General features: G+C 51.4%; 1 protein-coding gene across 2 annotated transcripts; it reads left to right on the forward strand.

Moving 5' to 3' along the window:
- The first annotated feature begins 265 nt into the window (after positions 1-265).
- Ssh3 (slingshot protein phosphatase 3) lies at positions 266-8,190 on the forward strand. 2 transcript variants are annotated; one of them, XM_028860650.2, is made up of 14 exons: positions 266-547; positions 965-1,005; positions 1,550-1,781; positions 3,262-3,377; positions 3,452-3,523; positions 3,726-3,791; positions 3,906-4,094; positions 4,175-4,268; positions 4,414-4,542; positions 4,660-4,706; positions 5,337-5,483; positions 5,714-5,914; positions 6,004-6,268; positions 7,255-8,190. In XM_028860650.2, the coding sequence occupies exons 1-14, from the start codon at positions 482-484 to the stop codon at positions 7,525-7,527; spliced, it is 1,938 nt and encodes a 645-aa protein (XP_028716483.1). In that variant the 5' UTR covers positions 266-481; the 3' UTR covers positions 7,528-8,190. The 2 variants fall into 2 exon arrangements, with proteins under 2 accessions (XP_028716483.1, XP_028716484.1); XM_028860651.2 differs by having other exon boundaries at positions 968-1,005.
- Positions 8,191-23,639: the final 15,449 nt, after the last annotated feature.

Consider the following 23,639-nt stretch of genomic DNA (forward strand, 5'->3'; position numbering starts at 1 on the left):
CAGGTCAGAGCTACATCGTGAGACCCCGTCTCAAAAAAACAAAAACTTATTGTCCTTGCTCCTTTCTTCCCCGGAGTCAGAGCATAAACCACACAGTAGAGGGAGGTCCAAAGCTACTCACTTGACTTTCCTAGGTGTAGCAAGGAGGGCTGGCGCCTCCTGCGGGACCAGCCCAAGGAGAAAGCGAGGTCCAGGCTCCTCACCTGCGCCCCGCCCTTGACCCCACCCTCAGCCCCGCCTCCAGCGTGGACGGGGCGGGGCGAGCTGAGCCGAGACTGGAGGGGAGGGGCCGCGGCCGCTCGGTGCTCGCTCCGTGAGGCCGGACTGGGCATGAGTCGGGCCCTTTAAGGGCCGCTCCCGAGGAGGTGCCAGGCCCTAGTGGCTCCAATCTCTTCTTCCTGGTCGTGCGAAGGCAGGGACTGACCGTAGGGCTGTGGGAGGGGACGTGCCGGGTTCGCCCAGGTGACCCGGGCCTGGCCTTATGGCGCTGGTCACAGTGAGTCGCTCGCCGCCGGCTAGTGGCCACTCCACGCCTGTGGGACCCACGGTGAGTTGAGCTTGGTCTTACCCTTTCGCAGTTGGCTGCCAGCCGGGCCTGAGGGAGCACGTCCTGCCCCTGGCAGACGGCCTCACGCCTCGGAGTAGGCGGAGAGGGACTTGAGTCTCAGGTTCCAGGGCACTCGGGAGGTCCTGAAGCTCCCAAGAGCTCGACCGAGGTAGCTGCGAAGTCCTGAGAGCCAGCCCAGTCTGCGGGGGCCCAGATCCTCTCAGATCCCCCCCACATTCTGCAATCCCCTGTCCTTGCAGCCCCACGGTGCCGGGTTCCCCTGGGGCCTGGGGAGGGGAGCGGCTTCAGAGGGAGATTTATCCCCCGCACCTAGGATTCCCCTGGGGGAGAGGAGAGGTTTTGGGTACTTCCTGTCCTGGGGGCTGCTCTCACTCTGTCCCCGGGCTGCTTTCTCAGCAGGACCGAGTGACCAGGCGCAGAGGCCGGCTCCAACGCAGGTGAGCCCCTTCTCCAGACATATGCTTCCTTATAGCCTGTGCCCTGGCCGCTGCCATTGTGGAATCCAGGTGTCTTGCTTGGACCAACGACTCACTGAAGTATTCCGATAAACTCCTGCTTAGGTGGGAGCCAGGTGCTGTGGGAGGAACTGGCAAGCGTCACATTCCTGGCTTGTGGAAGAACCAGCCAGCGGGCCTACCTTGGCCCTGGTCAGTGGATGATTTCACACATTCCCTGGACCTTGGCTCAGGCCAGTGATCACAGGCCCGAGGGCAGGATAGGACCTGAAGATGTATAGGTGCCCAGACAAGTTTAGAGCATCTGAGCCCACCCAGGAAAGGGACCCAATGTGAGCTCAAGGCTGGCCCTCTGGGTACTGACCACTATCCGGGTCCTGGTTAAAACTGCAAACTGTGCCTCACTCCCGGAGAGCTGACTCAGGAGAGCAGGCTAGCACTCCATTTCAGCAATCCCCTAGGGGGACTCACCCTTGCTAAAGTTTGAAAACCTATGGCCAGAACCATTTCCCTATCGCTCTGCCAGGCAGAGTTTTGCGGTGCTCCGAGGGGCTGTCCTGGGACTTCAGGATGGAGGAGACAGTAACGATGCAGCCGAGGCTGGCTCTGAGCCAACAGAGGAACCCTTGGGTGAGAAGCAGCTCACTGAGGACCAGACCGACAATGGGCAAGAATTCCAGAGTCCTTGGAAACAAGTGCAGAGGAAGCATCTACACCTCATGGTGGGGCTGCTGAGGCCACAGGACGACATCCGCCTGGTAGGGGCCGTGCAGAGCGGGTGTCTATTGAGGAGCAATGCTGTGAGTTAGGGGGCACCCAGGCAGTTGGGGGGAGGATTACCCAAACCCCAGGAACTCTGCCACTTCAGCCAGAGGCATCTTAGCAGGGCAAGGTCATGTCTGTCTCCAGAGGGCTGTGTGAAGACAAGGGAGGTTTGTCCTGTGTGAGCCAAGAGGTGGGGGTTGCTTGAGGGAGGGTTCTGTTGATCCACAGGAGGCCCCTGTTGGTACTAGTGAGTTGCCCAGAGATGGACTCATACTCCCAGGGTTTGTGAAGCATGCCTTGGCAGCCGGTGTGCCAGCCAGGCAAACAGAGCACCCACAGAAGACTGGGGTCTACTGGAACCTAAGAGCCAGCTCCTGGAAGTGTGTGGAGGCAGACATTCGCTGTTGGCATCAAAGTAGGAAAAACAAGATGTAGGACTCCGGTAAAGCAGGCTTTACAACAGGAATTTTTAAAATTTAATTTTTTTTTTTAATGTTATTTGGTGTTTTGCCTGCATGTATGTCTGTGTGAGGGTGTCAGAAGCCCTGGAACTGGAGTTACAGACAAGTGTGAGCTGCCGTGTGGATGCTAGGAATTGAACCCGGGTCCTCTGGAAGAGCAACCAGTGCTCTTAACCACTAAGCCATCTCTCCAGCCCCTGGAGTGCTGTTGGAATCCATTATAAGATGAAATCCTTCTAGCATGTATGAGGCCCTACATCATTCCTTTAGTAGAAGGCATTTCTCAAATAAAATATTGACGAGTGTCAGGGTTTTTAAAAAAAAAAAAAATCTCCTTGCAGGGCTGGAGAGATGATCCAGACAGGGCTTAAGAGCTCTGATTGCTCTTCCAGAGGACCCTCAGTTCAATTCCCAGCACCCACATGGTAACTCACAACCATCTCTAACTCCAATCCTAAGATAGCTGACATGCTTCTGGTCCATCTCTCTGGGTGCCAGGCATGCATGTGGTGCAGACATACACGCAGACAAAACATCCTTACAAATAAAATAATTTTTAAAGAGATAAAACCTCTTTGCTAGGCAGAAACAAGAATGAGGCTGTCTCTATCAACGCTATCCTCCCCGCCCACCCCCTTTTGGGGATGAGGAAGGTGGTGTTCCAAGACACAGTTTCTCTGTGTAGTCCTGACTGTCCTGGAACTCACTCTACAGACCAGACTGGCCTCAAACTCATGGAGATCCACCTGCCTCTGCCTCCCTAGTGCTGGGATTAAAGTCGTGCGCCACCACTGCCCGGCTTCCCTCCTTTTCTTACACTCCTCATTTAAGGCTTTTAAAGACAGTTTGCTGAGCCGTAAATTGCAAAATTTGAGTATCACTGTGTTCTCAAGTAGCCCCTGATCTTCTGTCTGGGAGTTGGGAACAGGGGCCAGCAAGGCACAAGGTGTGTCTGTGTGGGAGTGAAGGAGCCGGGAGCCCCTGCGATTCCCAGCTTCTTCCATTTTCCCAGGCAGCCCAGCTGGAGGCAGCCCGGCCCCCACGACTCCGCTACCTGCTGGTAGTGTCCACAGGAGAGTGTCTGAGTCAGGAGACCATTCTTCTGGGGGTGGACTTTCCTGACAGCAGGTAGGAGTCGGGAGAGGAGGGTTGGGGCAGAGCTGTGAGTGCTGAGGAACAATGGCTCTCCTGTCTCCTGTCAGCTCCCACAGCTGCACCCTGGGCCTGGTCTTGCCCCTCTGGAGTGATACCCAGGTGTACCTGGACGGTGATGGGTAAGAGGTGGTAACGGGAGGGAAAGAGGAGGAAGGGGAGGCAGGCATTGAGAACAGTGGGACTAGGGCTGGGACCCACTCTATCTTACGTACGATCATGGGAAAGTCACCTAACTGTGCGCCTCAGCCTCCCCCACCTGACAAGTGAACAGGTTCTCTGAGGGCCTGGTATTTGGTTCTACCCTCCCTGGGTCTTCTGCAGGGGCTTCAGTGTGACATCTGGTGGTCAGAGCCGAATCTTCAAGCCAGTCTCCATCCAGACCATGTGGTAAGTGCGGCAGTAGCCCAGCCTTAGGCCAGCCTCTTCTTGGGAGATGGCCTCCAGGCCCAGGAGAGGGAACCAAGTAAGACTGTGTATCCCAGCCTCGCTTTCTCGTCCCAGGGCCACGCTGCAGGTACTGCACCAGGCCTGTGAGGCGGCTCTAGGCAGTGGCCTTGTGCCTGGTGGCAGTGCCCTTGTCTGGGCCGCTCACTACCAGGAGAAGCTGAACTCTGACCAGGGGTGCCTCAACGAGTGGATGGCCATGTCTGACCTGGAGTCCCTGCGACCACCTGTTGCTGAGCCTGGACAGTCAGTGCTGGGGGGCGGGGAAAGGTGGAGGGGCGGTGCCACCATGAAGGGGTGGCCTCTTACTGAAGGATCACTACCAGGGCCTCAGAACAGGAGCAGATGGAGCAGGCGATCCTGGCTGAGTTGTGGCAGGTGCTGGACACCAGTGACCTAGAGAGCGTCACTTCCAAAGAGGTGGGCAGCGTGGCCGGGCCTGCGACTCAGCTTTCTTTGGGGACTTTCTCACCTTGTCCTGAGGCCTTGCCCCAGTCCCTCACTTCAGCTGTGTGAGGGGACAGGGTACCATCCTCAGAGGCCTCACCGGTGCACCACCCCGTAGATCCGCCAGGCCCTGGAGCTGCGCCTGGGATGCCCTCTCCAGCAGTATCGCGATTTTATCGACAACCAGATGTTGCTGCTCATGGCCCAGCAAGATCGGGCCTCCCGCATCTTCCCCCACCTCTACTTGGTGAGTGCGGGCTGTTGGAGGTGGGGACCAGGTCACCCCTGCAGCTACCATGACAGGTCCTGGAGCTAGAGGCCAGCCACAGGAGCCCAGGCCTCTTCTTCCACTCCCGTTCCACAGGGCTCTGAGTGGAATGCTGCCAATCTGGAGGAACTTCAGAGAAACAGGTAGATTTCCCCGGTCTTCCTGTGGGGTAGCCTGGCCAGTTTCTGGAACGGTAGGTCACCCCCCACACTGCTGGTTTTGCTTTTAACCCAGTGTGGGGAGGCTGCACTCTCGTGGGCTCTGAGGCCGCAGCAGCCTGCCATCTGCCCCCCGGTAAGCACACAGGGCAGTGCAGAAATGAGGTCTGTCTGTGCTGAGACCGGGGGTGCTGGTGGGCACGTGCCAGCAGAGGAGGTTCCTGCCCACCTGGCCACCTCTTCCGGCAGAAGAAAATGCCTTCTAGTAGGGATGTGGTTGCCACTTCGGAAAGGAACCTGCCATCCCCACCGTGGGCTTCTGGGAGAGCTGCTGAAGCCCTTATCACCTGTTGCTGGGACCCCCCTCATCCCAGCTAAGCTCGAAAGCTAACTGCAGTCAGAGTCACGGAAGAGGGTTAGTGTTGACTCAACACGGAAACTCAATCCACAGAGTGAAAGTGTACCTACCCAAGGCCAGGTGGCAGATGGCTGGCTCGGTTCTCTTCCTACTCCAAGTGTTCCCATCCCCTGACTCAGAACCAAGAACCCAACAGAAATGGCCAGTGAGCCTGGTTCCTCTGCCCCAGTCAGTCTGGTTTGGACCCTCTGGTACAGGGTGAGCCACATCCTGAACATGGCCCGAGAGATCGACAACTTCTTCCCTGAGCGCTTCACCTATCACAACGTGCGTGTCTGGGATGAGGAATCGGCCCAGCTGCTGCCGCACTGGAAGGAGACGCACCGCTTCATTGAGGATGCCAGGTGGGCTCCTCCCAGTCTGCTGGCCCAGCCCCAGCTCCCAGCGGAGACTGGTGCCCTCCTCCTGCCCCCCTCCTGCCCTCCTGCCCTGCTGCCTCTGGTTCGATTCCTTCACTGCTCTCTCTGGCCTCACTGCCTTTCTCTGCTGGGTCCCCGGCCCTTACCCACCCCTTCCCAGTCTGCAGGCCACTGGGGTTGAGGGAGAGTGGACTGACCCTGTCCCGCCTCCCTAGAGCACAGGGCACTCGGGTGCTGGTCCACTGTAAGATGGGCGTCAGCCGCTCTGCCGCCACGGTGCTGGCCTACGCCATGAAACAGTATGGCTGGGGCCTGGAGCAAGCCCTGATCCACGTGCAGGAGCTCCGGCCCATCGTGCGCCCCAACCCTGGCTTCCTGCGCCAGCTACAGACCTACCAGGGCATTCTGACTGCCAGGTGTGGGGGAAGGGACGAGGGAGGTGATGTGTATACTGGGGGGTGGCTGCTGTGTCACTCAAAGCTGACTCAGAGCCACCTCCTCACAGCCGGCAGAGCCATGTCTGGGAGCAGAAAGTGGGTGTGGTCTCCCCCGAGGAGCCCCTGGCACCCGAAGTTTCTACACCATTGCCACCTCTTCCACCAGAGCCAGGGGGCAGTGGGGAGGTAATGGTTATGAGTTTAGAGGAGACCCCAAAAGAAGAGCTTGGACTGAGGCCCCGCATCAACCTCCGAGGAGTCATGCGCTCCATCAGTCTCCTGGAGCCCTCCTCAGAGCCAGAGAATACCCCAGAGGCTGGAGACCTGCCAGAGGTGAGTCTGGGCTGGAGAGCTCGGCCTGCAGCGGCCTTGCCAAAGAGAATGTGGGAGCAGAGTCCAGAGTTTGACTTGAGGCTCCGGTAGGTCCTCACAGTAGGGTGTTGTCCTCGCCTCCTCCATACTGACCGCCTCACACCTTCCTGCGCCAGGCAACTCAGGACTGTCCTGAGTACCTAACGGTGGGGACCCCCTTTGGGCTCCTCCTTTTATGCCAGGCCAGGGAAGAGCGGTGGTCCCAGGGTCTAAGCAGCTGCAGGTCTGACTGGGAACAAGAACAGTCCCGTCCCAGCCTGACAAACTGGCCCATTTCCCAAGGGGCTTGGCTCCTAGCTTTGGAGTGGGCATCTTCCTCAAGCCGTGAGCTCCACTGCGAGCTGCTGGCTGGCAGGTCTTCCTGCACTAGAGAGGGTAGGTAAGAAGAGCATTCCCGATGCCCTCCGAAAGCCGAGGAGCCACACAGCCAAGTGCAGAGAAGGGCCTTTGTACTCACCCGGTGGGTTAGGAGGACAAGCATGTCGTGTGCCGAGAGTTGCTGAGCGCAGGCTGGGACAGGAAGCTGGCCCTTGCCTGAGGAAGCCAGACCCCACGTGTGACATGAGGTCACACGGCTGACTCAGAAGGAACCCGCAGGCACAGTGTCTAGGTGCTGGGTATGGACCAGTAGGGAGGCATGGGACTGATGCTGGGTTATTGTCCTAGGAGGCACCAAGACACTGGTACCCACAGAGCTCTTTTCAGGGCCTGGCCCCTGTCAGGGTTCCGCTCTGGCCCGCTGGATTGAATGTACACAGGCAGAGGGGTGGGAGGAGAAGGTGGTGGAAGTCAGATTCGGTGGGCTAAGGAGGCTGCTAGGGACCAGAAGAAAGCTCAGGGGTGGGGGCGGGCCAAGGACCAGCTGGGTGCTGTCTCCCCTGGGAAGTGTGGCCACCCCTTTCCTGGCTCTGAGCTCCCTGCGGCTCTTCTTCCTCCCCGCCCCCCAGGTTTTCTCTTCCCATGAGTCTTCAGATGAAGAGCCTCTTCACCCCATCTCTCAGCTCGCAACAGCCAAAGGTGGCCAACGAGTTCGCAGGGGCCCTTGGCCTGCCCTGAAGTCCCGCCAGTCTGTGGTTGCCCTTCACAGTGCTGCCCTGGTGGCCAGCAGGACCCGGGCCTTCCAAGAGCAGGGGGAGGCCGGGGTGTCCTCCGCACCGAGGCTCCGGAAAGTGGTGAGGCAGGCCAGTGTAGACGAGAGCAGAGAGGACGGCGGGGCCTAGGCCTCCGACTCTGTCCCCCTAGACACTAACGAGACTGGTCACAGCTCCCTAGATGGGCGCCCTTTGCACCTATGACCCGAACACTCCATATAGCTCCTCCCCAGCGATTCCCAGACCTTTGTCCCTTCCTGCAGCCTTAGGTCTCAGACCCAGGTCTACCTGTCAAGGGCTCAAGACTTTTTCTACATAGGGTATATGGTAGAGCCGTTCAAGGTGCCTTGAAGGGTAATAAGACCCTAGTTTCTTTTTCCACTCACTCTAACACTTTGTGCAGCCATGGAATTAAAAGCAGACAATTTTAGGGCAGGTTTTCTGGTTCACGTGCCCCCTGCCCTCAACTTCTGGCCATTCCGTCCCTGTTCCTTCCTCTCCTACTGCAGTCCTACAGGGCAGCTAGGCCAGGGAACCAGTGGCCACAAAGGCAGATAGCACTTTCAGTCCCCAGCCCCACAGGCTCTGAGGGGCACACAGCACCCCCCCACACACACACACACAACCGACCAGAGCCTCTGCTGCTGTCCTGAGTCTCCTGTGGGCCTCACTGGGTCACAGGGCACTGGGCCGAAGAGAGTCTTCTCGTTCGTGAAGATCTCTGGCCAGTCAAGTTTTTCAGTCATATAGTACCTGGCTTTGTACTGAGAAATAAAGACATTTTCATATGAAGTTTTTTTTCCATTTGGTGACAAAGCCATCTGTCTTCCAGTCAGATCCTTCTCTGTTTACACACGGCACTCCCCCTCTCCTGCCCCCTCCAGCTTTCTGTGTCTCTCAGGTGTCCTGTGACAGACCTGTATTGACTGAGTGGTATGTTGGGGGAGGGAAAGGGGTAGCCAGTGCTATCTCCTCATCTCCAGGGCACAGCCTGGGTAAATGTTAGCCATCCTGCCCATCAACAGGTGCAGGGGGAAGAAGCCTGATTGGGGTAGCTAAAGGAAGTGAGCTCTGAGTAAGTAGGAACCGCCACCGCCTCCTCCTCCGCCTACCTGGACTAGACCAGGCCTGTCCTTAAGGCTCAGCTTCCTTTAGGACACGTGTGCTAGTCCTTGAGGATGTTTGGGTTCCAAGAATCACCTTCTAAGCCCGGCACGCCTTTAATCCCATCACTTGGGAAGCAGAGGCAGGAGGATCTCTAAGTTCAAGGCCAGCCTGGTCTACAGAGTGAGTTCCAGGACAGCCAGGGCTACACAGAGAAACCCTGTCTCGAAAAACCAAAAAAAGAAAAAAGGAGTTAGCGCTTCCATCATTGTCGCTCCCGTCCTGGTCCCAAGATCACGCTCTGTGCTTTATGACACTGTGACACACTGCACTGGTTTGGGCTAAGTGTGTTCAGTGCCGGAACTGACGTGTCCAGTTTCATCCAGGTGTCTTTCCCAAACCCTCGGATAATTCCCAGTCCTCCTAACCCTAAAGAGGAGAGTTCTAGGTAGGGAGACTTGAGTCTCAGACCTGGCTTCATCACTTCCAAGTCATGGCACCCAGAGTCTGTTTCTTTTTGTAAAACAAAGCAAACCTGGGAAGCCATAAGTGCCGCCCCCCTCCCCACCCCCCCTCAAAGTGCTCTCTGGAATAAGAGTCATTTAAAGCCACCTGTGGCGTGCATAGGGGCAGAAGGAGAGGTACAGAGAAGCTAATTCCATTACTGACCCAAGGTGCTGAGCAAGCATGGGGCTGCCTTCCCACCTGCAGCTGACCGGGAGTCACACCAGACTGCTGAGGCCAGGGCTGGTGAGATTGTCATCGGCAGGAGGACAGCCCTGCTTCCTAAAGCTGGGACACAGTCATGAACTCAGCTCTTCCCAGCCCCAGTTCACAAGGACCCTAAGAAATAAGGACTCGGCATCGGGGAAACAAAGACTGGAAAGGAAACTATTTGCATCAAAAATACAGATAAGCAATTAAGATATGTGTATACAGCTGGGAGGTGGTGGTGCACGCCTCTAGTTCCAGCATTTGGGAGGCAGAGACAGGTGGATCTCTATGAGTTCGAGGCCAGCCCAGTCTACAGAGCAAGATCCAGGACAGGATCCAAAGCTACACAGAGAAACTCTGTCTCGAGAAACCAAAATAAATGAATTAAATAAAAAGACTTGTGTACACAAAGCTTAAACAGATTGCTAAAGAGCTTAACAGAAAATGAGGATGTAGTCTCTGTCTTGCTCTTCAGTGAGGCACTTCCATATTCACAGGCCTCTGCGGCCCTCCAAAAATGCTCCATGGTTATGTAATCAAATACACTAGTGTGTATATTCTTTGGAAATGTAGGTGATAGCATATAAAATCTTTAGTTACATTTGTGTACTCTGTGTGCGTGCACACACAGATGCCACGGCTTGTGGTGAGGACAAGAGGACAGTGGGGGGGGGGTGTCAGGTTCCCCCAACATGTAGGTTCCAGGGACCCAACTCAGGTATTCAATCTTGGTGGCAGGTGTCCTCCCGCTGGCCCCAGACAACAGCACACTAAAATTATAGGCCAGGTAGTGGTGGTGCACGCCTTTAATTCCAGCACTTAAAAGGCAGAGGCAGGTGGATCTCTGTGAGTTCTGGGCCAGCCTAGTCTACAGAGTGAAACCCTGTCTCGAAGCAACAACAGCAACACAATTCTGGAGAGCACTTTGAAATAATTTTCAAACCGTAAGTTTCACATAACTTTCACATAACGATGTGCCCCAATTTTAAAATACCAGCCAAAGCTTTTTCAGTGGTAAAGGGTTTGCCTAGCATGTCATGGCCCAGAGTCCAACACCAAGCATCACACATACAAAAAATTAAATAACCATACATATTCAAATTCATAGACTCTTAGGTATTTAAGTAACCTTTAATTTTTTTTAAAATTTATTTTTTGAGACAAGGTTTCTCTTTGTAACCCTAACTATCCTGGAACTCACTCTGTAGACCAGGTTGGCCTTGAACTCAGAGATCTGCCTGCCTCTGCCTCCCCAGTGTGGGGATTAAAGGTTTATGCCACTTGCTTGGCTATATAAGCAACCATTTATTGATGAACAGTCTGTTTACATTTTCTAAAAATACATTCCAAGTAACATTTCCCTAAGGTCTCTTGTGCTTGTCCGTAACAAAAAAATATTTTGTTTGCTACTAAGTCTGTAGGACATAGTTCTAAAATTGCTAAAGCAAAGACTATGCATTTTTAATTTCGCGAGACATTGCCTAATTTCCTTCCAGGAAGTTGCACCTATTTACAATAAATGGGAAAGTCTACCTCCTTAAAGGGCCATCCAGCCTACCCGCCCGAGCCACCTTGCAATACTCTCAGAGTGACAAAGGTCAGCTTTACAACCACCGGTGTTTAGGAACCAAGACTCAGAAGAAACTACCGAGTATCTAAGAAAGCCTCAATCCGATCCTGGGTTTCTAGATTTCAATCCAGGAGTCCAACTCCGGGCACGGAGACGTCTGTTTCTCGGATCAACTCACTGATTTTACACGGGTGCTCAAGCGGCGCAGAACCGCCTGGAAACACCCAACTCCGACAGGCAGGGTCAGGCAAACCCTGCGCTCAGGGTCTCCGTTCAAATCCCGCCTGACACCGCAGCCCCGACTTGCACACTTGCGGTAATGGGGAGCTCGCATCTCTCAAGGTAGCCCCACCTTGGGCTAGTTCTCATCTTCAAAGCCTTCTCCGGGCCCGGAGCCGGGGCAGCTCCTCTTTAGGCTGTTTGAAAACACAACAAAATCAAACCCTCCCCATAGCTCGCGCTTCCGCCTCTTGTCCGCGCGCAAGACGCCTCAGAGCTAGGGCTGTCCCAGAGGGCGACCTTCCAGGCTTCGGCGGCCTCGCGACAGGCCGCAGCAACAGCGAAAGCGGGGACTCTCGGCTCCGCAGAACCAACCGCGACGCTCGGGCGCCATCTCGTGGCCACGCCTCAGGCCCATTAGCGGCAAACTGGAAACTACATTTCCCAGCGTGTCTAGCGCAACTGCGCAGGCGCAAAGAATGTCCTCTCGTTTCCATGGGAACCTCGACCCCCGGATAAGCCGGACAGTGGTGCTGTGAAGGGTTAGAATGCTGCTCCCTTAGAAGCTAGGAGCTAGGTGACCGGGTCTGCCGGCCTTTACGGGGACAAAGTGGGGAACTGCCTCCCGGGACCAGCGCTGCCCAATTCTGCTGGGTGTCCCGGCGTCCGCGCTCTCCCGGGGCCTCAGCGTCCCGAGGAACCCGGCGAGACCAATGTTTTGCTCTGGCACGCCACGTGCGGCTCGTCCTGAGCCAGTCTCGAAATCTTGTCGCCCTCCGCGGAGGGCCTGCCTGCACGCCACACACAGGTTCTCCACCGGCTCGGCTCGAGCGGACAGCGGGCGGGGGAGTGGGCGCTGAGTGAATGTGGAAGTAGAATCCACATTCTAGGTGGGACCAGCGCACCTCGGGCTTGGACCTGATTCTGCCTCCAAAGAACTGGGACCCCAGGTTGACCCCCAGTTTCAGTATTCGTCCTTGTTCCCGCCCCATGCAATGGGATTTGCCCTGGAATAGAAGAAGGCAAGTCCCTCTATTGCATTGAACCCGAGTTCCTGTCTAAAGGAAGGAACTTTAGGAACTTTAGGAACTCCTTTAGAGTTCCTTCTAAAGGAAGGAACTTTTGAGCAGGATGTGGTGGTGCACCCTTTTAGATGAAAGTGGATCTCTGTGAGTTCAGGCCAGCCCAATGTACATATCGAGTCAAGGCCAGCCAAGGCTACATAGTGAGAACTTGTCTCAAAAATAAAATTAAGCCGGGCGGTGGTGGCGCACGCCTTTAATCCCAGCACTGGGGAGGCAGAGCCAGGCGGATCTCTGTGAGTTCAAGGCCAGCCTGGGCTACCAAGTGAGTTCCAGGAAAGGTGCAAAGCTACACAGAGAAACCTTGTCTCAAAAAAATAAATAAATAAATAAATAAATAAATAAATAAATAAATAAATAAATAAATAAATATTAAAAATAAATTCAAAAGGAGCTTGAAGCAAATAATCCCCAAGGTGTTTTCTAGCTATATAATTTACCTACAGCGAGAGTCGCTTCCCCTCACCAAGTGCAAGAGGAAAAAAAAAAGGTGGTGGTGGAGATGAGATGGTTTTATTTTTTAATAGTATTTTTATTTTATAATTAATTTCACATATTAGCCACGGATTCCCCCGTCCTCCCTCCTCCCACCCCCCGCCCCACCCCACCCCACCCCCAGGGGATGAGATGGTTTAAGCAAGAATCCCAGCCTGGGATGTGATCCAAACTTGGATTTGTGATTTGGGTGCAGACTTACTACACCTCCTGGGCCTCCGTTTGCTCGTGTACACAAATAAGGGCAAGGGGTAGTTTTGTCTTTAAGGTTCATTAACCTTAAATTCTGTGAGTTTGGCTGGCCTCGAACTCACAGAGATCTGCCTGGCTCTGCCTCCCAAATGCTGGGATTAAAGGCGTGCGCCACCAACACCTGGCTGAAGTGACTTCTTTTATTTCTGGGCATACCCATTCTTTTCGGGGAGGATCACATATTTACAGCTGAGTCTACTCACTCAAGGTGTGATGCTGAAGACCAGTGCACTCACAGGCACAGTGTGTAGGGATGGCCCAAGGTCCAACGTCTGGGAGTGGGGAAGATACTTTCCCTCCCTTGAGATTCCTAGAGGAAGTGAGCACTTACCTGTTATGTGAAATGCATGCAGTGCCCACAGAGGTCAGAAGAGGGCATCAGAACCTCTAGAATTGGAGTTAACAAACAGTTGTGAGGTGCCATGTAGATGCTGGGAACTCAACCAAGAGTGGCTGGCGCTCTGAACTGCTAAATCATCCCTCCAGCCCATGGATATTCTTTATTCTTTACTCTGGGTCTTCCATAGCTTCACAAAGAACCTCCGTTCATCTAACCAACATTTTTATGTGGAAGCTATTCCATGAAATTTGTTTGTAGATTTTATTCATTTTACTTTATGTGGATACGTGCTTGCTTGCATGTGTGTATGTGTACCATGTGCATGCCTGGTGCCCATGGAGGTCAGGAGAGGGCATCAGATCTTCCTGGAACTGAGATTAGGGATGCTTGTGAGCAGCCATGTGGGTGTTGAGAATCAAATCTGGGTCCTCTGCAAGAGCAGCAAGTGCCCTAAGCCACTGAGCCATCTCTCCAGTCCCGTGAACAGGTTTTTTTTGGGGGGTGGGGTGGGGGGGTGAGATAAGGTTTCTGTGTAGCCCTGGTTGTCCTGGAACTTGCTCTGTAGACCAGGCTGGTCTTGAACTCAGAGGGCAGCCTGCCTCTGCCTCCTGAATGCTGGTACTAAAGATGTGTGCCATCATCACCTGGCTCCCATGAACATTTTTAAACACCTATTATGTATGTGGTACTGTGTGGGCTACTCTGAGGAATGTGACCATGTGTAATACAACCATTTCCCCTGGAAACATAGGATCTGACAGGAAGTAATTATGAGTCCAAACACATAATTTAAGTAGAAATTAATGTAGTATTCAAGGCCCAGGTCACTGTGCTCTCGAGATTCCAAAGCAGGAGAGACGGCTCCCAAGTCATGCTATTCCAAGACAAAGAGGAGACTGCGCATGAGCTTCCTAATATATGTGTAAAGTGTATAAGTAAAAATTAGAGAAGAGAGATTCTAGGGGCCTTCTCCCAGCCTGTGACATGTAGAGAACGGTCTGTTCCCTGCCTCGATGGTCCGCGAAGACAGACTCTCCTGCTCACTTACTCCCTGCCTGACGTATGGTTGACACAGTTTGTGTATCAGTGAACAGTTCTCCACAAAGGGGAACCAGGCTGGGGCCCGGAAATCACCTACACCTTCATACAGCCATTCCTATAGGAGGAAGAGTGTGACCAGGCAGATGGTTATGGGGCACGAGCCAGATGGTTGGCATATCTCCTACAGTCCCACTGAGAAAGCAAATGCGTGAAGTCTCCTAAGGGTGTAGAAAGGCCTATGAACCTCCTTTCCTGGAGCTTAAGGGAAGAGCTTTGACAAGAGGAATGAAACTTAGAACAGGAAGCAATCTTGTTTTTTGTTTTGTTTTTTCAAGACAGAGTTTCTTTGTGTAGCTTTGGAGCCTGTCCTGGATCTCGCTCTGTAGACCAGGCTGGCCTCGAACTCACAGAGATCCGCCTGGCTCTGCCTCCTAAGTGCTGGGATTCCACCACCCGACTGAAACAATCTTAAAGGACAATAGTGGATACGTTTGTCCCTTTGTTTACGCTTGTACTTCTTTTCCTATCACCAACTCTTCCCCAGGGACATTTCTATCGATCTGTAGTCCCTTTGGTTTCGGGAAGCTATATCCGTCACACTAGATAACCAGACCGCTGCAAAAGGATGACATTCACACCAGCAGCTCCATCTTCAGGGTGATTTGGGGTGTCCTGCTTTTCTTCAGTTCTACCCAGAAGTTACTCCTTCAGAGACGGGTGTCCAGGGATGCAGGGCAGTGGTGTCTCTTGGGGAAGGCACAAGTAGATAAGACTGAGCCGGGCAGTGGTGGTATTCCAGCACTCAGGAGGCAGAGGCAGGCAGATCTCTGGGAGTTTAAGGCCAACCTGGTCTACAGAGTGAGTTCCAGGACAGCCAGGACTACATAGAGAAACCCCGTCTTGAAAAAACAAAAACATAAAACCAACCAACCAACCAAGATAAGACTGAAAGGAGAAAGGTTCAAAGACAGGACCTTTAACTTTTATCAAGGGTCTGAGTTCTCCTAGTCCTCTTGCTTGAGGTGGATGCAAAGTCACCTTCCAAACGGGAAATGGTATAAAAGAGAGGCAAGTGAACAGCCAGCCAGCTGCCTTCTTTGTCCCTAGATATGGGCGGTTCAGGACTGCAGGGGACTACAGGTGCGCCCTTACTGGAGAAATGAGCCGAGGAGAGTCCTCACCCTCCTGCTGGCCCCTGCTGGTACCTGGAGCCTACTGTTGCTCCTACTCCCTGGCTGCAGGTAAGTGCTTGAAGGGTGTGGGAGAGTCCTTGGCAGCTAAGCGTCCCGGGGAGCCTGCTACCTCCCGCCTGATGGCTAAGAAGTCAGGATCAGCCCGTGTTTGCCAGGGAGGCTTGAGTCAGCTGGTTTCAAGAGTGTGATGGTCTTTTACCATTTGCAAAGCTGCCACTCACAGAGCTCATTTGATCTCAGTAGCAGCGGGTTCTTGGGAGATAACTTCACTTTGCAGTCTGAAGGTTTGGGTTCTTAGGGTGTAGAGGAAAAAGCTAAACATGGCACTGAGACCAGTTATCTTTTCTGCCTGTTACCACTAAGGGGGGCGGGGGGAATGGATGTCTTCTTCCTACTGGGGCACAACAGTCCTCAGCTGGGTTCTGGAAAGCAGCTGTCTTTCCAGTTCAGCTAGGATTTCCTGACTTTTTTCTACAGCCTTCCAGTATCTGTTATCAGATACATTAGGAGAGAGTCTCTCATTCCCATGCCTCATTGGATGGAAGCCCATTGCCATGTGGACAGTCCTATTTGAGAGTAATAGCTCCTTTCCTTGGCTCTGCAGGTGTATCCTCTGGCAGATGGGTACTTGGGTAGCTGAGATACTTAGGGGATTGTGTATCTGGCTAGAGGATCAAGAATAAGAAATATGGGGCTGGAGAGATGGCTCAGAGGTTAAGAGCATTGACTGCTCTTCCAGAGTTCCTGAGTTCAATTTCCCAGCACCCACATGGTGGCTCACAACCATCTGTAATGAGATCTGGCACCCTCTTCTGTATACATAATAAATAAATAAATCTTAAAAAAAAAAACCAAATAAGTAAATAAATAAATTAATTTAAAAAAAAAGAATAGGAAACCTGGCTGGGCTGTGGTGGCTCACCCCTTTAATCCCAGCACTCAGGAGGCAGAGGCAGGCAGATCTCTTGTGAGTTCAAGGCCAGCCTGGTCTACAAAGTGGGTTCTGGGACAGCCAGAGCTACTTCACAGAGAAACACCATCTAGGGAGAGGATGTAGGGGTAGGGGAGACTGTGCCCCACCTGCATGGAGAGGGAAGCTGTACAAGTGCCTGGTGAGGCTGACCTGGCTAGCAATGACCTACCCCACCCTGCTGGCACCTGCTGGTCCATGGAGCTGCAGAGGTCCGGTGACAGGGAGGGCACACAGAGGGCGCAAGACCGTGCCAAAGCAGACCCTGTCTGCTGACCTGACCAAGCCAGAGACAGCCGTGGGGTGAGAGGGGTCTGGATAAGAGAGGCCATATGGACAAGAGGGAGCAGCTTGCATGTGTCCTACATGATAGGTCCTCATGTGTCCTGAGGAGGTTTGGAGATAGGAGAGTTTACCCAGGACAGCAGCAGCCGAGTTTTCCAAGTAGCCATCTTGGTGTGGCTGACTAATTCCCTGCCTAGGAAGCCCTCAGGAGACCATACCATCCCCCACTGATGGCTCAGCTGCATGTCTCCTGCTCTGCCCACATTCCGACGACCACATTGTCCTGAATGCTCCTGTGTTGGGCTGAACTCTGTCTCCTCATAAGGTCTCGCTGACACTGTCCCCTTCTTTTTAGGCAAGATCAGCAGAAGGTGCTGAACACAGGAGCACATGCCCCTTGGTGGGCCCCAGCATCCAGTCTTAGGGGTGTGCTGTTGAAGTGTGCTTCTGGGACTATATCTCTGGTTCCTGTTCTCTGACAAAGGAGAAGGGACTCAGGTTAGAGGGGAGGGCAGGAGCGCCAGGGACCTGGAGCCTGCGTGGGAAAGGGCCCTGTTAAAGGGATTCAATCTTGGAACCAAAGGCCAGGAAAGTAAGGTGGCCTGGGCCTCAAGTTCTTGACAATGGGTTGTGGGGCCAGGCAAGGGCTGCTCTGAGCAAGGAACTGTCCTTGGAAGAAGGATTCCTTTTCTGGTTGGACCCATGTTGGGGTGTGAGGGCCTGTGACTGTCCGCTTTGCACACAGCCGATGCTCAGGTTCTAACGGTCTTTCCGAACATCCCCATCCCGAGACCACGCCTTCTCTATCTCTGGGCTCATGGTGGTGTCATGCCGTCAGCCCACAGACCAGCTTCATCTTTTGCAAGCATATGTTACTTTCCTGTTACCCCATGGCTAGTACCTTCAGTGGTGTTCTCCATGGCCTGACAAGTGCCATGCTGACTTTTTTTCTCCATGAATCAGGTCTTTCTCACACCGGCACCAGCCTGCCTTTCTGGCTTTATCTTCCAGGACCTCCCACTCTGTGTCTTTCATTGTCCTTCTTTTTTCCTTCCTCTTTTTAATTTTTTTTTTTACATTCCATTTCCCTATCTCTCTTCTCCTCCCAATACTTCCTACCACCCCCACCCCCAGATCATTCCTTCTCCATTTCTCTTCAGAAAAGGGTAGGTCACCATGGATATCAACCAAACATGGCACAGTAAGACTAGGCACCTCCCTCTTATTAAGGCTGGATGAGGCAACCCAGTATGAGGAAAAGAGTCCCCGAAGGAGACAACAGAGTCAGAGACAGCCCCTGCTCCCACTGTTAGGAGTCCCAGAAGAGGACCAAGCTACGCGATTGTCACATATATGCAGAGGGCCTAGGTCAGTCCCATGCAGGCTCCCTGATTCAGTCTCTGTGAGCCCCTCAGAGCCCAGGTTAGTTGATTCTGTGGATTTTCTTGTGGTGTCCTCGACCCCTCTGGCTCCTACAATCCTTCCCTTTCCACAGGATTCCCCAAGGGCACCTAATGTTTGGCTGTGAGTCTGCATCCGATTTCATCAGTTGCTGGATGAAGCCTCTCTGATGACTGTCGGGTGAGGCAGCTATCTATGAGTATAGCAGAACATCATCAGGATCTTTACACTGACTTTTTGTGTGTGTGCCATACAGTCTTTCACTTGCTTGCTTAGAATTGCACCAAGATATTTTATATTATATATGGCTATTGTGAGGGGTTTTTTTTTCTCTGATTTCTTTCTCAGTCCGTTTATCATTTGCATATAGGAGGGCTACTGGTTTTTGTTTGTTTGTTTGAGTTAATCTTGTATCTAACAACTTCGCTGAAGGTGTTTATCAACCGTAGGAGTTCCCTGATAGGACTCCTGGGGTCACTTATGTATACTATCATATCATCTGCAAATGGCATGTGCCACTACTGCCCAGCAATAAATAAATAAATGTAAGAAATTAATGGAAAAATAAACAAAATAAGAGGTTTTGGTTAAAAAAAAAAAAGGCATAACAGAATTTACTCCCCCCCCCCCCCAGCTGAGGACCGAACCCAGGGCCCTGAACTTGCTAGGCCATCACTCTACCCCTGAGCTGAATCCCCAGCTCCTCTTTTACCCCGTTTTGTGAAGCAGGTTCTTGCTCTGGCTTCGACTGGCCTCAAACTCATCCTGATTCAGCCTCTGTGTGCTGAGGTTATAACATTGATCATGAACTACTGTACTCAATTTACTGTACTCATTTTAAAATATATAATTGGGCCAGGTGTAGGGGCGCACACCTTTAATCCCAATACTTGGAAGGCAAAGGCAGGTAGTTCTCTGTGAGTTCAAGGCAAATCTGGTCTACATATCACGTTCCAGGACAGCCAGGGTTCTGTAGAGAGAACCTGTCTCAAGAAATCAACAACAATAAAGATAAAGTATATAACTGTTGGGTGGCTGAAACAATGCCTCAGTGGTTAAGAGGGATTACAAGTTCTAGAGGACCTGGCTTCAATTCCCAGCCCCCACATGGTGGCTCACAACCCTCTGTAACTCCAGTCTCGGGTGATCCGATGCCCTCTTCTGACTTCTGTGGGCACCAGGCATGCATGTGGTGCACAGACGTACGTGGTGGTGTTGTGTTCCCCAAAATACTGTGCACCCTAATAAACTTATCTGGGGTCAGAGAACAGAAAAGCCACTAGATACAGAGGCCAGAAAATGGTGGCACACACGCCTTTAACCCTAGCATTCCAGAGGCAGTGATCCATCTGGATCTCTGTGAATTCAAAGCCACACTGGAAACAGCTAGGCATGGTGACTCACGCCTTTAATCTTAGGAAGTAATAGCAGAAAGCAGAAAGGTATATAAGGCATGAGGACCAGGAACTAGCCTGGTTAAGCTTTTAGGATTTTGAGCAGCAGTTCAGCTGAGATCCATTTGGAGATGGGGACACAGAAGTTTCCAGTCTGAGGAAACAGGATCAGCTGAGGAATTGGCAAGGTGAGGTGGCTGTGGCTTGTTCTGCTTCTCTGATCTTCCGGCATTGAGCCCTGGCTCAATGGTTTGTTTTTATTAATAAGTACTTAATAGTAATAAGTATCAATGGTACCTGGCTCCAGGTTTGTTTTTATTAATAAGACGCTCTAACAATTCGTGCTACAGACATGCATACAAGCAAAACACCCATAATACATCAATAAAAGATTTAAAGTGTATAATTGTAGCATCAAGTACATTCACAGGGCCACTCAATGGCAGAACACTTGCCTAGCATGGACGAATGAGATACTAGATTCACTCCCCATATATACACACAAGGTACGTTTGTAGTGTTATGCATCCCTCAGCACTGTCATCTCCAGAACCTTTTCATTGTCAAAGACAGACACTCACCCGACTATACAACATGCTGTCTGTGAATTTGCCTCTTTTGGTACTATGTGTAAATGGGGTCTTACCTTACTTATTTGGGCTTTTGTGTGTGGTTTAATTCACTTAGCATAATGTGTTCAGGTTTTAGCCAAGTTGTACCATGGTCCAGAATTTCATCCCTTCTTAAGGTAATAATAGTCCTTTTATGTATATATGGTTTATTCATCCATTCTCATGTTCAGAAGCATTTGGAGTCTCCCCCCCCCCCAGACAGGGTTTCTCTGTAGCTTTGGAGCCTGTCCTGGATTAGCTCTATAGACCAAGCTGGTCTCGAACTCACAGAGATCCACCTGCCTCTGCCTCCTGAGTGCTGGGCTTACGGGTGTGCGCCACCACCGCCCGACCGCATTTGGAGTCTTTTAACTGTCATGAATAATGCTGCTGTGGGCATTGGTTTGTGTCTGCTCGAGTCCCTGCTTTCAGTTAGTCTGGGAACATACCTAAGAGTTGGACTGCTGGATCATAAAGTCATTCTGTTTAACTTTCTAAGGAACTGCCAAACTGTTTTCCATACCAACCAAGAAATAATGAAGAAGGTTTAGACTAAGAACTCAAATACTATCTGAAGCATCTCCACTATTAAAACCTTGTTTCTACCAAGTGATAAGTTGAAACCATGTGGATATCCTGTTCCCCAATAATCTATCAACCTTTGGTTTTATTTTTATTTACTTTTTTGTGTGTAGGGGATCAAATCAAAGGCCTCATGTGTTCTCTATTATTAAGTGGCACCTCCAATCCTCCAACCACTAGTTTTAGTATCAGATGATAATCTTGCCTGAATTATTTATTTCGTTGTATTGTTTAAGTTGTATCATTTTTCTATATTATGCAGTTGATGTAGTAATCTATTATTTTTCAGTAAAAAAGATTTTTCCTTGTCACATTTATCACTACAGATTCAGTGTGTTCCGTCATTGCCATCTGTATTGGTTTTGGGGACTTATTTATTTTATGTATGTATGTCCCTGAATGTATGTATGTGCACCATGTATGTGTGCAGGCCCTCTCTGAGGCGAGAAGAGCATGTTGGATCCCTTGGAACTGGAGTGACAGAAAGTCGGACTTTGGGAACTGAACCTGGATCTCCCGCAAGAGCAGCAACCATTGGGTCATCTTTCCAACCCCACACTGTTCTTTCTGGTCCTCAGATTGTCCTGTATTGGGCAGTAAGAGCTTGTAGAGCTGGCTCTAGATCTTTGGGCACATTGTTGCTCCCTACCCCAGGACACTGTCCAGGTACACCTTGTATCTATCCTGATGAAAACCAGCCATGTATCCAGAGATCCTTAGGTCTTTAGTGGGAAAGCTGTTTGCAGAAACTAAGAGTGACTCCATATATGCTTTGTTTTTTTAATTTTTTAACTTATTTTTATTCTCTCGGTGTTTTGCTTGTATGTATGTCTGTGTGAGGATGCTGGATCCTGGAGTTACAAACAATTGTGAGCTGCCATGTTGATGCTGAGAATTGAACTCAGGTTCCCTGGAAGAGGAGTCAGTGCACTTAACCCCTGAGCCATCTCTCCAGCTCCTAGACATCTTTATTGCTACAGAGTTTTATTGCTTGTAGGATTTTACGATGAATGATAAATGGGAAAAAATATTGAGTTTTAGGTCTGCTGATTCAAACCGTGGCAGAACCTTCCCATTATGGTAAATGGCTCTAAAATTGGGTGAAATATGTATGGCCACTATTATTGGGTTTTAGAAATAGGCAGAAATGAAATGATCACCGAGGGAAGGAAATTCTTTTTTTTTTTTTTTTGGTTTTTCGAGACAGGGTTTCTCTGTGTAGCTTTGCGCCTTTCCTGGAGCTCACTTGGTAGCCCAGGCTGGCCTCGAACTCACAGAGATCCGCCTGGCTCTGCCTCCCGAGTGCTGGGATTAAAGGCGTGCGCCACCACCGCCCGGCGGGAAGGAAATTCTAAGGCAAGTTGCAGGAAAGATAGCTATGGAGAAGGAGAATGCCCAAGGTCGTGTGACTTCTCATGAATCCTTAGCTGAGGCTAGCTACTGTGCAGGGCGACTACGTGAAGCCGACATGTTTACTGTTGCTATGTGTGGGAGTGAAGTGGAGATGTAAAGATCCCACAGCCCATGAGAATTTGGATTGTGGGTTCATCAGAATGGAAATACTTCAGTAATATTCTGGCTGACACGAGACCTCAGTGAAGCCATGCTGTGGTAGTAGGGACCATGACTTAGAAGCTGGCAAGAGTCTCCAGCCTGCCCAGTCTGGTCCACCACAGGGCCCACCCACTGCAACCTGCCTATTTGTTTACGGCCTCGCCTGGCTGATTTCTACTACAGTGGCAGAGACCATAGGGACTGAAAGAGTTGACAATACTGTCTTGCTCTTACAGAGGGCAGCTCTTTTCTAAGCCCTTCTGTACAGCAAAGCTATGCCAAACCTGCCTAATACAGCCTAAAAGGGAGTCTTAAAAAGTTCAAGGACAGCCGGGGGGGTGGTGGCGGTGGCGGCGGCGGCGGCGGCGGCGCACGCCTTTAGTTCCAGCACAGGGGAGGCAGAGCCAGGCAGATCTCTGTGAATTCGAGGCCAGCCTGGGCTACAGAGCGAGATCCAGGACAGGCACCAAAACTGCAGGGAGAAACCCTGTCTTGAAATAACAACAACAAAAAGTTCGAGGACAGGGAGCTGGAGAGATGGCTTTGCCATTTAAGAGCACTTATTGCTCTTTTGGAGGACCAGAATTTGGATAAGTACTCATGTAGGGTGGCTCACAACCACCTCCAGGGGATCCAGCACCCTCTGTTGGCTCTGTGGGCATTGAACACAGGCACATAGATGCACAGATACACAGGCCCTTATGCACACATGTATACACACACACACACACACACACACACACACACACACACACACACACACACACGCAGGTAAAACACTCATGCCCATAAAATAAAAATAAAGTGTTTCAGCCAGGCCAGGCATGGTAGCACGTGCTTTTAATCCCAGCACTTGGGAGGCAGAGGCAGGCAGATCTCTGTGAGTTCAAGGTCAGCTTGGTCTACAGAGTGAATTCCAGGACAGTCAGAGCTACATGGAGAAATTCTGTCTTGAAAAGAAAGCAAAAAATTAAAATAAAATAAATTGTTTCTTTTAATTTTTAAAATTTGCTGGGCCATGGTGGTACATACCTTTAATCCCAGCACTTGGGAGGCAGAGGCAGGCAGATCTCTGTGAGTTCAAGGCCAGCCTGGTCTACATATTGAATTCCAGGTCATCCAAGACTTCATAGAGAGACCTTGCCTTGAGGGGAAAAAAAGACACTCTGTGGTTCTTTGTTACAGAAGCCTGTTTTCGTTCTTTTGTACTGTTAGAATAGAGCATCTCTGACTAAGTAATCCACAAATAATAATTAATTTTATTCTCTTACATTCTCAGGCACCAGGCATGTAGAACATACATACAGAAATGCAGTCCAAACACCCATTAATTTTTTTTTTAATTTTTATGTGTGTGGGCATTGTGCCTGCGTGTATATTAGTGTACCACATGTGTGCAGTGTCCTCAGAGGCCAGAAGAGTGTGTCTGATCTC

Source organism: Peromyscus leucopus, chromosome 1 (assembly GCF_004664715.2).
Source record: "Peromyscus leucopus breed LL Stock chromosome 1, UCI_PerLeu_2.1, whole genome shotgun sequence".
NCBI lineage: Eukaryota > Metazoa > Chordata > Mammalia > Rodentia > Cricetidae > Peromyscus > Peromyscus leucopus.

Excerpts from the sequence above, each read along its gene's own strand:
- Ssh3 (XM_028860650.2), top strand. The coding sequence starts at position 482 with ATGGCGCTGGTCACAGTGAGTCGCTCGCCGCCGGCTAGTGGCCACTCC. Across the intron at positions 5,484-5,713 it reads CGCTTCATTGAGGATGCCAG|AGCACAGGGCACTCGGGTGC; the intron begins GTGGGCTCCTCC and ends CCGCCTCCCTAG. Across the intron at positions 5,915-6,003 it reads CAGGGCATTCTGACTGCCAG|CCGGCAGAGCCATGTCTGGG; the intron begins GTGTGGGGGAAG and ends ACCTCCTCACAG.